The sequence below is a fragment of the Mustela nigripes genome, chromosome 6 (genome assembly GCF_022355385.1).
Source record: "Mustela nigripes isolate SB6536 chromosome 6, MUSNIG.SB6536, whole genome shotgun sequence".
Taxonomy (NCBI): Eukaryota; Metazoa; Chordata; class Mammalia; order Carnivora; family Mustelidae; genus Mustela; species Mustela nigripes.
In genome coordinates this window covers 26084499-26098615 of record NC_081562.1, presented here as the reverse complement: position 1 = coordinate 26098615, position 14117 = coordinate 26084499, and the positions used below count along the sequence as shown (strand labels likewise).

The following is a 14117-nucleotide window of genomic DNA, read 5'->3' as shown; positions in this document are numbered from 1 at the left end:
TGAACTTGAATGCAGACCTAAGCTCTCTGACCACCTAATTCCAGGAGGGCTGTTCATGCCACCGGCTCCCAAGTTCAGGAGTGTTGATTTCATGGCTCTACTACTTACCTGTGTTACTGATCCAGGACTTCATTTGGAAAACTACAATTATTAAGGAACGGTCAGATGTCAGGGAAGGGTGCTCGAAAAGATGGGATGGTAATTTGGAAGCAATTTTTGTCCTTATGTCTTTACAGCTTTTGAGACACTTCTGAATTTTTTTGTTTTTATTTTTGGTTTTTTTTTTTTTTTTTTTTTTTTTTTTTTGTGGGTCTAAGCAGAATATCACAAGCAGAATTTCTCATCCAGCCTCAGCAAAGACTTACTGTGATGTCATGGTTCTTGGCTAGTCAGAATGGCTACACTTATCAAGCACTTATTGTATACCAGGCGTAGGCATACCCTGTCCCATGTGGTCCTTGTGGATGAATAATCAGCAACCTATAGCCATAACTTTTTCTGTGCCATGGGTTGAGGGGGAATGGAGTCCTCCAGTCAAAGAGAACAGTACTAGAACATTCCAGATGCCCAGACATATGACACCTAATTCTCTGAGTTAGCCTCTCTGCAATGCTCAAATATTTAATAAGAGTAATAGGCATGGTCAGCTGATCTGAATTTGAACAATTCTGGTTTTATTTTAAAGGAAGATGTGTGGTGTGGTTTTATTATTTTTTTCAATCTAAAGGTCATCTGATTTTTCTCTTTCTGCTTATAGTCATGAGGCATCCTTATCTAAACAGTGATCTATTGTTCTGATTCTCAAACCCACAGAATTTTTTTCTTCTTAACTTCAATTTTAACAGGATACTTCCTCATCTTCCCCGACGGCATGAAAAGTATCTAACAGGGGGGAGAAAAGTCTCTATGGGCTCTCTAAAAATCTTCTTAAACTGAGTTCACTATGGAATATTTTATGCAAATAAGTCACTTTCTCTTAGGTTATGACATCTTTCCCTTAAAAAGTGATCACAGCATTGGAGAAATCCTTGCTAGCTTATCTTTTCTTCCCAGCGCAACTTCAACAAAGAAATATAGACGGCAGTTTAAAGGCTTCAGAAATCAATTTAGTCCATGAATCCATTACTTTAGATGTTAATGAAACTTGGGTTTAAAAATAATGAATGTTTAATAAGACATAAATTGAAAGACATAAACACTGTCAGCAATAATATAATGAAGTTAATAAGTCTTAGCCTCCCCCTGCGTACCTCCCCTCCCCCCAGACAGGACAACTTGAAGAGTTCCAGTGAGGCTTACGGGAGTTGGCCGGCTCTCCTGTTGGCTAAAACTTAAATGTGGGTTTGGAAACCTTAGTACAATTGGGAACTGAGCTCTGGCCGATAAAGTATGCTATCACACCGTATTTAGTAGCTGCAGATGGTAACGGCTTGCTCTAGCGCTGTATCTTCCAGACATTTGTGTAACAAACTCAGTTTCCTGTCGTTGAAGGCAGGAAGCACCGTGAAACTCTTCACGCCTTGAACCAAGAAAGACCAAGACATTTTGGTGGACACTCACTCTGCCCTGCGTTTAAAGAGGGGCTTTAACTAATGAGTGGAAGCAAGCAAGCTCAGTGCTGTAGACCGTCAGAATGCCTTCGGGCTGGAAGCTGAACTTTTTGTTTCTTCTTCAAGAGCATCAGCCCCATGTCCAGCCCTCCTGCTTAGTTCCTCTTTAGCTCTGTGGTTCTGTCCTACCCACCAGTCATGAATGTATCTTTCCCTTTTTACCCTCTGAATTAATTACCCTGTCTTCGGGCTTTACATTGCAGGCATCTGGTAAATCCGCAGTCCCTCCTCTCTGCCTTCACACCCAATGGGATGGTCCACCTCACAGCTTGGGAAGTGGCCTGTTTAACCTCACAGGAGCCAATCCCTCGCTAAAATAATTTGCAGGAGGGTCCTGCAAACTGCCAAGCATGGGATTTTCTCCCTCCTAATTCAGCAGTGGGCTCTTTCTTGGCAATAGAGTGGAACTCGATTTCATCTATCAGCTGGGGGAGTGTTGGATGGATGGCTAGTTCACTGCTGGCGATCAATACATGTTAATACACAGTCAACAAATGGCTTTCTGTGCGTTGGGCAGGCGTGGTGATCCTGCAGAAAACGGGGCTAAGCAGTTGCTCCTGGGGGTCTTGTCTAAGAAAATGTGCTTGGGGCTCAAGGAGGATTGTTCCCAGGTGGGCATGAGTGATTACCGCTGTTAAAAATGATCTTTTTTTCATTTGTGCGTTTGTGTGCATGTTCAGAAAGAAGGCGAGCAACCTGAGAGAGTCCAGCCAATCGCCTCATCTACCTTGATCCATTCCGACCTGACATCCGTTTATGGCACCGTGGTAATGAACAGGACTGTTTTGTTCTTGGGGACTGGAGATGGCCAGTTACTTAAGGTTGGTTTTTTGTGCCTTCTTCAATGTCAATTTTCATCGTGATCCATTTTGTGATTTTAAATTTATTTACTTGTGGTTTTTTTTTTTTTTTTAATTGTTTCTGGGTTATACACGACATCTTACCAACTGCTCTGTGAACTGCTCCGAGACCCTCAGAAATGACCACAAAGAGATTTCTGGAAATCTGTATGTGATGGCCTCCCTAGCCATGTGTAAGGAAACTCGAACCACCTTGCTTCCCAGGAGCATGCCAAATTATTCTCCCTCCTTTACTCATACGCTTCCGAGGGGAGGTAAATGGGGGGTCTGGCCCTCCCGCTCCCCGCTTTCCTAAGACAGTTCACCCTTTGCTCCTTGTCTCCTTTGTAATGGAAATGTACAATGTACCTGATTTCTGATAACTTGAAACAGATGAGGGATGGTATGGTTTGAAAAGTAGAAAGAACAGGTGTTCCTTCCCTCCAACCCACTTGCCACCTGTGGAAGGGTTTTGTTTTATGCCCTTTGTGCCCACATCAGGGAGACGTTAGAGACCCAAAATCCTTTGAGACCCCGCCTGACTTTTATCTTGGAGGACTATTTTTTCCCCACTGTATGGGTATACCATGGGTCAAGTTGAGGTTATGATTCCCTGGGGGTGGGGGGGAGGCAGTAGGAGGAGGAGAAGATAAACCCAGGGTTACCTAATGACTTGTCTGGAGTGATAGAGTGGCTGGCCTCTTAGCTTCATCAGCAAGCATTTATTGAACACGTCCCACGGCCTCCGTCAACGTCGGGGCTGGGAATGGCGCAGTTTCTGTCACCTTAGGCTGATGTTCCTCTGCCTCCCAGTAGTCAGTTGATTTACTGTCAGCTCAGAATCTAAATTGAGTACAAACAGATCTGATTTCTCAACTGATCTCCCATCGACAACTAGCTGTGTGACTGCAGGTGAATCGCCTAACTTCTCTGGGCTTCCTTTTCCTCATCTGTAAAATGAGATCGCGCTAGACAACCTAGAAACCCCCTTTCTCTCCTGATGGTCTCTAATTCCGCCTTCTGTGCACTTATCTCCCACTTTCGCCAAAACTATTTGCTTGTTTCCCTGATGTGCATTGTGTATTCTGGTCACCCTACCCCCCACCTTTAAAGGTTCATGCTGTGCCCCCTTCTTGTTTTTTCTTTTGTTTTTTTTTCTCTACTGAAACCTACAATGTGTCTGTGCTTTGGCTCAGCTCATGCTCTACCTGCTCTCTGAGGCCTCCGAAGCCCAGAGTGACCATGTTTTCCCCTCCTCTGAAATACTCATTAGCTGTCTCCTTCTTTTGGCTCCTTACAGATGTCTTGCTTTGATGCCCAGCCTTTTCACTCCTGTTGGTCTTGCCTCCCCCACTTCATTTTTTAAGCTTCTCGAGAAGGGGGTCCCGAATCCCCGCAGACTAATACAATGCTGCGTGCCTGGTAGGCATTTGATTTAATCTGTTTTCTTTGGAGGAAACCCAGTAACATATGGGAGGGAGTTTGTTTGTATACACATTCTTTTAAAATATACATTGATCATCTTTCCTGTTGCGTGAGCTTGATTTCCTGGGGAAAGGTAAACACCCATCCGTCACTCTACGCAAGTTGCTTGGCGCGGTGCGGTGACACATGTGGCTCCACCAACCCTGGGCAGGCGGATTGGACCCATTTCACCTGGCACAGGACGCGGCCATCAGTCCTTCCTGGGGCCTCCTCACCAATTATCTCTTCAGATGGAGGCTCTTTCTGATGAGTTTTGTGACGAGAACACTGTTTCCCCAAAACGAAGCCAACCAAATGGCTACATGGTAAACAGGAGGTGAGGGAACACTTGGCCCTAAATCGTTCCCCGGGGGACGGCCTGGTTTCGCCTGTCCTGTCGGCTCACCCCCCGGGGCTGGCATGCAGCTGGCCAGGTCACCGTGTTGTTGTGGCATCAGAGGGCTGGGCCCAGGCTGCTGCTTCCAGCTGATGAGGAGGAGGCAGCTGACTGAAGCGGGGCTTTCCTCAGTGTCTGTGAGAGGCACGCCTTCAGAAGCCTTCCCTGTGGCCTTGTTTTTAGGATCCCAATAACACGGGCAGGTTGGTTTGGGGGCTTATTTGGTGACTGCTGGCATTTGTGCTTTGTTTCCCTAGTGCCTGTCTCTCTCCGTGTTCTAACGAATTCCATCCTCTCCACGACGCCGTGAGGTAGTTACAGACTAGGCCCGTTTTACCCAGAAGGGAAGGGAGGCCCGGAGAACGTGGATGATTTGCCCGAGGTACACAGGGCACAGGAGAGATCTGCATGTGGGGGGACTCCTGCGTCTGCACTAATGTCCCCCGAGCTACCCTGAGTTTGTGATGTCTGGCTCAACCACTCCTGGAAGGTTCCCTGAGGGGAGACGGGAAGCACATTGATAGGGATCCACAGAGGGACAGGGACAGTGGAACCCATGGTCCTAGGGTGTCCGTCAGGGTTTTTAGAAGCACCAGGAAGAATCCCAGCTCTGGGAGGAGGCAGACCATCTGACTGGAGGAATACCTGTATGGCATGATAACTTCCGGGGAGTTAAACCCTGCTCCCGGCTTCACTCAGGAAGGTCCCTTTCCTCAGGAGGAAATTGTGAGGGAAATAGCTGAACTGACTTGGCCACGCCAGATTCCCTAGACAAGCCCAGTAATTCCCAAGACTTCCCCATGTCTTAGACGCGGCCCATGAAATTACCCAGAGTCCCAAGACCCGGGATTGTGTCGCTGATTGGGAAGGTATAGATAATCCCCGAATGCCTTTATTCAAAGACTTCAAGCTTCTCCCTTGCCAGACTTGTCACCAGAACTGTTAGAAAAGATGAACATTGATAGACACAAGCTTGGCTTCTGAAGCCACAGAGTGGAGGTACTAATAAGCAACGCAAAACACAACCCAACCCGAGGCAGCCGGTGGGAGGAGGAGAAGAAAGAGGGCTTGGATCACCCACAGCCTGACTCATCAGTTTCCCAGTGATCAAGAGCTGGCAGTATTTTGACAGACGCCAGGCACTGTAGTATATGCCTGGTTGGATGAGGGGCAGGAAACAGCAGTTGGGGGCCAATTGCTGGTTTGGGGTTTGTTTTTTGTTTTTTTTTTTTGTTTTGTTTTTGTTTTTGTTTTTGTTTTTTACCACTACATGCATAAACACACACACACACACACACACTCTCTCTCTCTCTCTCTCTCTAACTTAAATCTCCGAAAACCTCATGGGATTTTAGCATTGTTCGGTGCGATTTTAAACCTCAGGTTATTTAAATATTTTTTTTCTTATTACAAAAGTAATATATGTTCCTAGAAAAAGTTACAAAGTAACAGGGGGTGAGGAGAAAACAGAAAAAAAACAAAACAAACAAACAAAAAACCCTAGTTCTGTTGTGTAGGGGCAACTGATGGCAGCATTTTAGATTTTTGTGTGTGTGTGTGTGTAGTTGAGGTCAGACTTTATCTAATTTTGCACCCATTTTTTTCCCTTTAATGAGGGAAAAAATGCCTGTATTAAAGTGTTATGGAAAACTCTTTGTAAACAGTATTTTTTAAATAGTTGGGTCATATTCTGCAATGGGGTAACATGATGCTGGGCTTAGCCAGGGATACTGAATCATCCTTAAAGACCCTCACTGCCTCCAGGTGATGTGGCCCCACCTCCAGAGGTAAGATTGAGAAGTGGAAGAATGGAAAGCTTTGTGATATGCTAATGTCTGCACTGCCCTTTTTTCCTGCGTTTATTCCTAAGATTCCTTGTAAGATTCTGGAAAAATGGAAGTTTAGAACTTGAAAGGGTCCTTTCCACAGTGCAGTCCTCCCCCTGGTTTTATTGAAGTGTGATCCTAGTGGCTGCAAGTTGGGTTGTGTTGTCACCCTATCCCCCAGGGTTATTTCCTCATTTTACTTCCTTTCTGAGGAAGATCGCATGCTGTACTTCCTTGGTTGTCAGCATCTCCCCTGCGATCAGCTGAGCGAGGATGGCCACGCTGAAGTCAGTTTTTGGGGATTCACGTCTCACGTGTTGCACACCCGCACCCTGCAGGGCGTACCTGTTTTTATAAACATGCGCCGAATCTTTGTCCGGATTGTGGTACAGCTTATTGTGGGGTTTGGGTTCCTTTGAGCTGACTGTCGCATGTAGAAAATTGTCCTTATTTCAAGGGCAGAATTGACTATTTTGAGCTTCTTCCAGGTGGTAAAATAAGTAATAATGGAATATGCATGAAATTTGAAATTTGTAACTTTATGCATGCCCATTAACCTTTCTTGTAAGCATAAAAGATAAGGCAGCAGGCGAGGCATAATAATAGCCAACATTTCTGAGCTCTAACTTCTGTGCCGGGCATGAGAACAAGGGTCTGCCTGGGTTAACTCATTTCATCCTTGTGCGTCAATCGTGTTACCATCCCCAACTTTATAAATGAGAAAGACCTGAGGCTCGGAGAGGTTACACAACTTGCTCAAGGTGATTGGAACTGAAGCAACTCGTCCCCAATGGAGTCTGTAGAGCTTAGTGGAATTTGTAGAACTGGTTTTGTTTTGTTTTTAAAATTTTCTTTCAAATATTGGCGGCTCTGAGTTAACACCAAGTTGCAGGTATTTGATGTTTCATGAGAAGGGCTCTGGCTTCTGTGGTTTTAGTTTGTTCCTATTTGAGGATAGCGCCTGGCACCCTAACCCGGCAGGGTGCAGACATCTGTATTAGAGGGCAGAGGCTCCTCCTCTCAGAGCTGCGGGGGGCTCATGGGAGCCTCTGAATCTCCTATGGGACCCCAACTTCTCCCCTGTGGGCTCTTTGAGAGCAAAGGAAGAAAATCTGTGTTCAAGTTGATTTTGTGGTAGGGGGCTAGTGTGGGGTTTCTCCAACATCCCTAGGACTGAAGTAAGTTTCAGAGGAACAGAAGCCCTATTATGTGTGTCCCTTCCCATATTGAGCAGAGAAGCACTGCTTCAAGTCAGGACTGGCTATCCCTGTGGCCTTCAAAACTCTATTCCCCCAGGCGGATTTCATTTATCCAACCATGGAGCAAAAAGTCGGACCAGTTCCAGAAAGTTCTTCCATATCCTTGCAGGAGGCAAAGTGTGTGACACCTGAAGTCTGCCTTGATCCTGGTCTTAAAGTTGTCAAAGGAAAATAAGACATAACAAAAATAATAAGATACTTTATAAGGACAAGCTCTCTTTCTATTCCCAGAGAATATTCAAATAAAGGAAAGGAGGCCATGCAGAACCCGGGACAGGACCTGGGGCCGGAAGTAAGGGTGGTGGGGTTGGCTGAGCTGAGGTCAAAACAGCAGGAAGTGTCAAAACTTGGAAATGGCCTCCTTGATTGGCTGCTTGGAGCGTCATATGATTGGAAATGGCCTCCTTGATTGGCTGCTTGGAGCGTCATATGATTGGAAATGGCCTCCGTGATTGGCTGCTTGGAGTGTCATATGAAGTGAGTTCAGGTTCACCTCCATCTCATTCTTTCTAGTTTGTGAGTTTGCAGGGACTCCCCAGTTTAGAACTATTAGTGCCAGGTAACCCCCAAACTGAGAACTTGTGGTTCAAGCTGTAGCCTTCTCTTACTATTACACTGAAATAAGTAGACTGGAAATAAAAGAGGAATTTGCCTTAATCTTTATATTTCACCTTTATTACTCCTAACTACTGAAGCCCTTTAAACACTGTTGGATAATTACCTTGCTTTCTCGTGTGTGTGTATGTGTGGTTTATGTCCCCATTTGCAGCATTTCTTAGAAACTATTTATTTTTTTAAAAAATGAGAAGATTGGCTTGGTTGCCCTTTAACTGGAAAGAAATTTGAAGTATATATTTTAGCTTTTTGAGCACCCATGGCTTTTCCATGTCATGGTAATGGTAAAGAAAAAAGAAATAGTCTTTTAATTTTTTTCTCTCCTCCCCACCCCCCATTTTCCTCAGCAAGCTGTCCTTTCCGTGGGTGGTGTTGAACTTGTAACATATCTGTCTGATGTAGAAGTCTCACACACCACACATTTCAGGACTGGAGTTGGGAGGTTGTTTTGTATGCAACAAAAATCCCAAGGCTAGTTAATAGCTTACCATGAAGCTTCAGGAAGATGTCGACAGAAACAATATGTTGACACAAACTGAAATTCTCCACTGGGGAAAATTTGTTTTCGACACAGGCTTCAGCTGGAAAAAAAAAAAAAAAAATCTGAAGAGCCTTATAAAAATCTGGAATGCTAATAGAATTTTTTTCATTTAATAAATATTTATTGGGCACCTTTTATGTGCCAGACACTATTCTGGGTGCCGATACAAAAATGAATAAAAGAGGCAACCCCCTGCTCTTGTGATGGGAAGAAAAAGACAGAAGATACGTAACTGAATTTACCAGCAATAAAGCCATTTCAGACAGTAGTATGTGCTCAAAGAAACAGACTGATGGGTAGACCACGACAGCGGGGTGAGGTAGAAAGGCAACTAGGGAAGGCTTCTCAGAGGAGGCGACATCTGAGACTCAAAAGATGAAGGGGTAAATGAGCATATGCATGGCAAAGACTCGGGTTGACTCCAGATTCGAGCTATATTAAGGAGAATTCTGGAAGCAAGAGATGAAAACCCACATCATGCCCAAGGAACGCGTATGAATTAGACGAGTGGCTTTTATACAAAACTCAACCCATTTTGGGTTTCTGTGACTCACTGTTACTTCCTGCCTCACTTCACCGATCGAGCTCTTTCCCCAAAGCTGTCCAGTTAAACTGAGCTGAGGAGGGAACATTTCCTGGGCTCCAGTCTGGCTGGCTTTCTTCTCTGTGTTGATGTTGACACGAATTTTGCAGTTAGGAGATCCAAGTGTTGCTTTGATGCCCTGGGAATGGGCTATACGGTTGGTGGCGGGGGAGGTGATATTAATAGAAATCTAGCAGGAAAGAAAGCCATGTCTCTCCTGTCCTAGAGTCACCTGAGATAGGTGAGGACCACAGTACCCAGACCCCTCCACGTCACATGTTGGGGTCTCTTTGTGATGAAAATGAGAAGTTCCTATTGTCCTGTCCTCAGGGTTATGGAGATCCTTTTATGTGGAATCTAGCAAAAAAAAAAAAAAAAAAAAAAAACCCAAACCAAAAAACAAACAAATAAAATGAAACAATTGGGTCCACTCATCCTCACTTTTCACATTTAAATCGTATGTATTTGTTTTCTAAGATAATACATTGACATCGTTCCAAATTCAAAAGAACCAAGAGAATATACAGTGAAAACTACACATTCCTGACCTAGGGGGCAAAGAGGGGAGTGGGTTTCTTGGGTATCTTCCCAGAGATATTTTATATATGTTTGCAAGCAAAAGGGGAAAGATCGTCTTTCTCTCATTTTGTCAAATATACAATATATTAAACATGCTATATATGTATATAAACATGTTTATGCAATATGTAGATATACATAATATAATGTGTTAAACGTATATAGAAAGAGCTTCCTAATGACTTTTATGGCTAAATAGTACTATACTGTTTATACTGTGTTTAATCAGTTCTCTATGGTTGGACGTTTAGGCTGTTTCAATCTTTTGTTTATAATGTGTGATGCACTAAACCTCCATGTACATATGTCGTTCAATATAGATGTGAGGGGCTGTGGGGTCTAAGGGTATGTGCTTTATAATTTTGATAGATAATGCCAAGCTACCTTCTAGGGAAGTCTCACTCCCACCATCAGTGAAACATAACCAATTTCAGCCCAGCATCCGTAGTTACTAGGACAAGCTCTCCGTGTTAGCCACTCTAGGTAGCTCATTTAGGAATCTGGCTGGCAAAGCCTGGTACCCAGTACCACAGAAAGGCTTTCCTGCTGCAATTTGGAGTTCCAGAGAAAATCCTGGTGCCTCATCATGTATGGGTGAATCAAAGTTGCCCCAAACTGGATCTTTCCAGCCCTTACCCATCTGCGTCAATCATGCTCCAAGAATTAAGTCCTGATAAAAACTGCAACGTAGCTTCTGACTCACTTAAAATGGATGAGTGGTGGTGTTTTGTAAATTGTGTTTTTCTTCTGAAGCAAATCCCAGACAGTGGCATTTCACCCCTCCGTGCTGCGTTACACATCTCTAAAAAATGCTGTTTCTCAAGTAACTGTACCCATGATGCTGTTACCACAACAAAGTTATCCAGTCATCCTTTCGAATTATCCACTATTGCCTTTGCAGAGCTACATTTTCCTCATTGGCTCAAGAATGTCTTTGAAAATTATTTTTGTTCAAACTGGTATCCAGACAAGGTCCTCCAATCACCTGTGGGCTGCCTTGTCTCTCTCAGTCTGGAGTGACCACCTTCCAGCCTTTATCTGCTGCCACTGACTGAGGAAGTGAAGCCTGTTGTCTTGTCAGACGCCTCACGTTGTAGATTTGGCTGTTTGTTTCCTCATGGGGTCGTTCAGCTCCTGCCTCCCCTTTCTGCTTCCTGATGCTAAATGAAAGTTCGCACTAAAGGCTTGATTAGATTCGAGGTCCATTTGGTTGGCGCGAATGCCTCAAAGGTGGTTGTGCCCAATGGTGCCTTTGACGTGATGGATTCCTCCTGGACAGCAGCCTGTCTTCTCTCGAGCTGCGCTTGAGAATATTTTTATCAATGTTTTTTAACTGGCTTCCTGTTTCTTCTCTTCTCTATGACCACTTTCTAGAACCTGATCAATTGTTTGTCTCTGAGCTGATTAATAAGGACTATGAATTAGAGATGGGGAGACATGAACCTGGCAGGCTCACACTTGGGCTGCGCCTGTATGATATTTCCCTGCTTTCACGGTTCTCGGTAGGCTGGTGTTGTCCAACAGAACTTTCCATGATGATGGAAATGCTCTGTGTCTGCACTTCCAGTCCTGCACTTCCAGGTAGGCACTAGCCAGAGGCGGCTAGCGAGCGCTTGAAATGGGCAGTGGCTCCCTCGCTCTCACTTGGAGTGAAAGTAAGGTCTTTATATGGGCCTACGAGAACCTACATTACACACCCCTTCCTCACTACCCACTGCACTCTGCCTCGCTGGTGCTGCTCGTGCCCCCCTGCCCCCCCCCCCCCCCCCCCCAGACTGTAGGGCATCGGGACTAAGGGGCCAAACATGTGTCATCCAGACACCCAAGTGACCCACTCCAGCATCTCCTGCATGTAGCTACCTAACTACCACCTCTCAGTGAGACCTACCCTGAGCACACATCCTTATCTCTTTACCCCACTTTATTTTGACCGACATCGCCTTCTAATAGGGTTTATAATTTACTCATTGTCGGCCACCACTCCCCTATGCACACACACACGTTCCATGAGGGTAGTTTCTACTCCCCTTCCCTCCACTCATTTGTTCAGGGCAATTTTCCAAACACCTAGAACATGCCAGATATATAGGGGCTATTCAGTAAATATTTATTGATTGAGATGAGTGAAACTTGGGTATGTCCATTTTCAAAGCTATACTTGGCTCTATTTTATATATAAGTACATACCCACCTGCTTGGGCCTGTTCAGTTGTCCTGCTTACATTAAGATGTTTAAGTATGTCAAATTGTATAGGAGAATCAGAGTCAACTGTGCAAGTCATCAAACTGACTTCCTTTGGTCTTAGGATCACTTGGCGTAGTATTAAGGAAGCTGTCACTTGTAGCTTCTTGTAAAGCCGGGTGTATTAAGGAATTATGGATGTCAAGCTTCCACCTATGAGGTTACTGCCACAGGACCGAAGGCTGGCTGTGCATGTGTGTGTGTGCACACGTGTGTGTGCGTGACTGTACTTGTTCTTACCGGCTTTACGGAAGACTGAGACAGCAGATGCTTGAGGAACACGGTACCGCAGCCCATATATGTAGTGAGTGAAGAAGCACGTGGTCTTAGAACTAAGCTACGAGTCTTGCCTCCCCCCACCCCCGCTATTTGACGTATTTAATAGAAATCATATTTCTCTTTTTGAAAAAAAAAATAGGTTGTTCTGGGTGAGAATTTGACTTCAAATTGTCCAGAGGTTATCTATGAAATTAAAGAAGAGACACCCATTTTCTACAAACTGGTTCCTCATCCTAAGAAGAATATCTACATCTATCTAACGGCCGGGAAAGAGGTAGGTAAAAATACCAGCTATTGCTTCTGACTTCCGAATAGAAAGTGTTTAATTAACGTCATTATCTAGTAGCGAAGCTTTTACTTTGAACTATCGGGTTTAAACACTGCTGCAGGCTTCAAGAAGACCTGCAGTGGTTCACGGACGTGGAATTAAAAACCTTGCTGTCAGTAAGTAAGCAAGAAATATTACCTATTTAGACAATTTTATTATTGGCTATATTTCCAATGCTACGTTTTTCAGGGGAGGGGTGTGCTTGCAAATGGGTGCATAATCAGCTAGGTAACTGAATTTACACATTTATTGTGCGGGCACTGAACGGTTAGATGCATTTATGAATATACCCAATGGGATTGGCTTTGGAATTTGGGGTTAATATCAGGCCATGGTCTCATACACATTCATGAACCAGGAAATATATGGCACTCCCCCTCCCTCCCTTAATTTATTTGTCTGTTCTAGTTTTTCTTCTTGCTTCTGCTTACTGAAATAAAGAGAATATCTTTCTCCATTTTCTTCCTTTTTACAAGGTGCTTTCACCAAGGGAAGGGAAGAAAACTAATTTTCATTCAGCCCCTACTGACCACGTGCTAGTTACTATTCTAAATAGGGTCTCTCTACGTGCATACAGTTGTGTCTATCCACACACACCTATAAAAACAATGTTGTTGAAATATGTTAATAATTTAATGAGATAAAATTACCCTTGTGTTATACAGGAAGAGCCTAAGACTTGGAGAGGTTAAATAATTCACTCAAGGGTGTGTGTGTGTATGTTAGATAAATATATATGCCTATATATAGATAAACAAGGTCAAATCCTAAACCTGTGAAAACTAGCAGCCTATTCTGGCATAGTAATTTGGCTCCGTGGCCACTGGAACATACAAAGTGCAAAGAAGATCAATGAGACTTACAGAATTCTACAATGGGATAACAGCTGCCCTTGGCCCACCCCCACTTTCCATTCTCTGTCTCTCAGTCTAAGGGGAATGGTAATGATATCAAGCCACATGGTTGTTATAGTCACGAGGTAGGTACACGAGCACTCTGTAGTCTCCAGAATTCCTAGAAAGGCCATATTGCCCTTTGCACGTTGTGAAGTCAGTTACGCAGAATGAGCACATGGTGATGGATGGTGGACCTGGTCTGCGCTGGTAAACCAGTTGTCCACCCAATAGAATCTTCTCGAGCGGCTTGTTTCACCACTCAGCACTTTCCATTCTATTTCTTCCCTGGGCTTCCTTCATTTGAAAGACTTTGGTCTATTCCACAGACTGCCTGTATTAAGTAACTATTCCCATTCCCAGGTTTTATTTATCAAGGGCATCTGGAAACTGCCAGCCGGGGAACAGACTGTGCTACCACACGGAGCCAATAAAATTCCAGCCCAAAGCATAGACTCTTGAAGTCTTGCTTGACCCATGCATGTTTTTTCCATTCAGCTCTTTGAAACATTGCAAATAGCTCACAAGTTCTCATGACTGCTTTCCTTGGGACTCACGACCGTAAGCTGGGAACCACTGGGAGAGCCACAGATAGCTGACAGGTCCTCATTTTCTGGAAGCTGAAGACTGCTTAGCCTCTGGTCATTCAAAGTCTGAAGTCC

At 44.3% G+C, this 14117-nt stretch overlaps 1 protein-coding gene across 3 annotated transcripts in view; it reads left to right on the top strand.

Moving 5' to 3' along the window:
• Positions 1 to 14117, top strand: part of PLXNC1 (plexin C1) — a 143097-nt gene that overhangs the window by 16948 nt on the left and 112032 nt on the right. For all 3 annotated transcript variants that reach the window (XM_059402345.1, XM_059402344.1, XM_059402346.1), the window contains exons 2-3: positions 2291 to 2431; positions 12374 to 12508. In XM_059402345.1, the coding sequence (XP_059258328.1) occupies positions 2291 to 2431; positions 12374 to 12508 (276 nt within the window). The remainder of the gene's footprint in view (positions 1 to 2290; positions 2432 to 12373; positions 12509 to 14117) is intronic.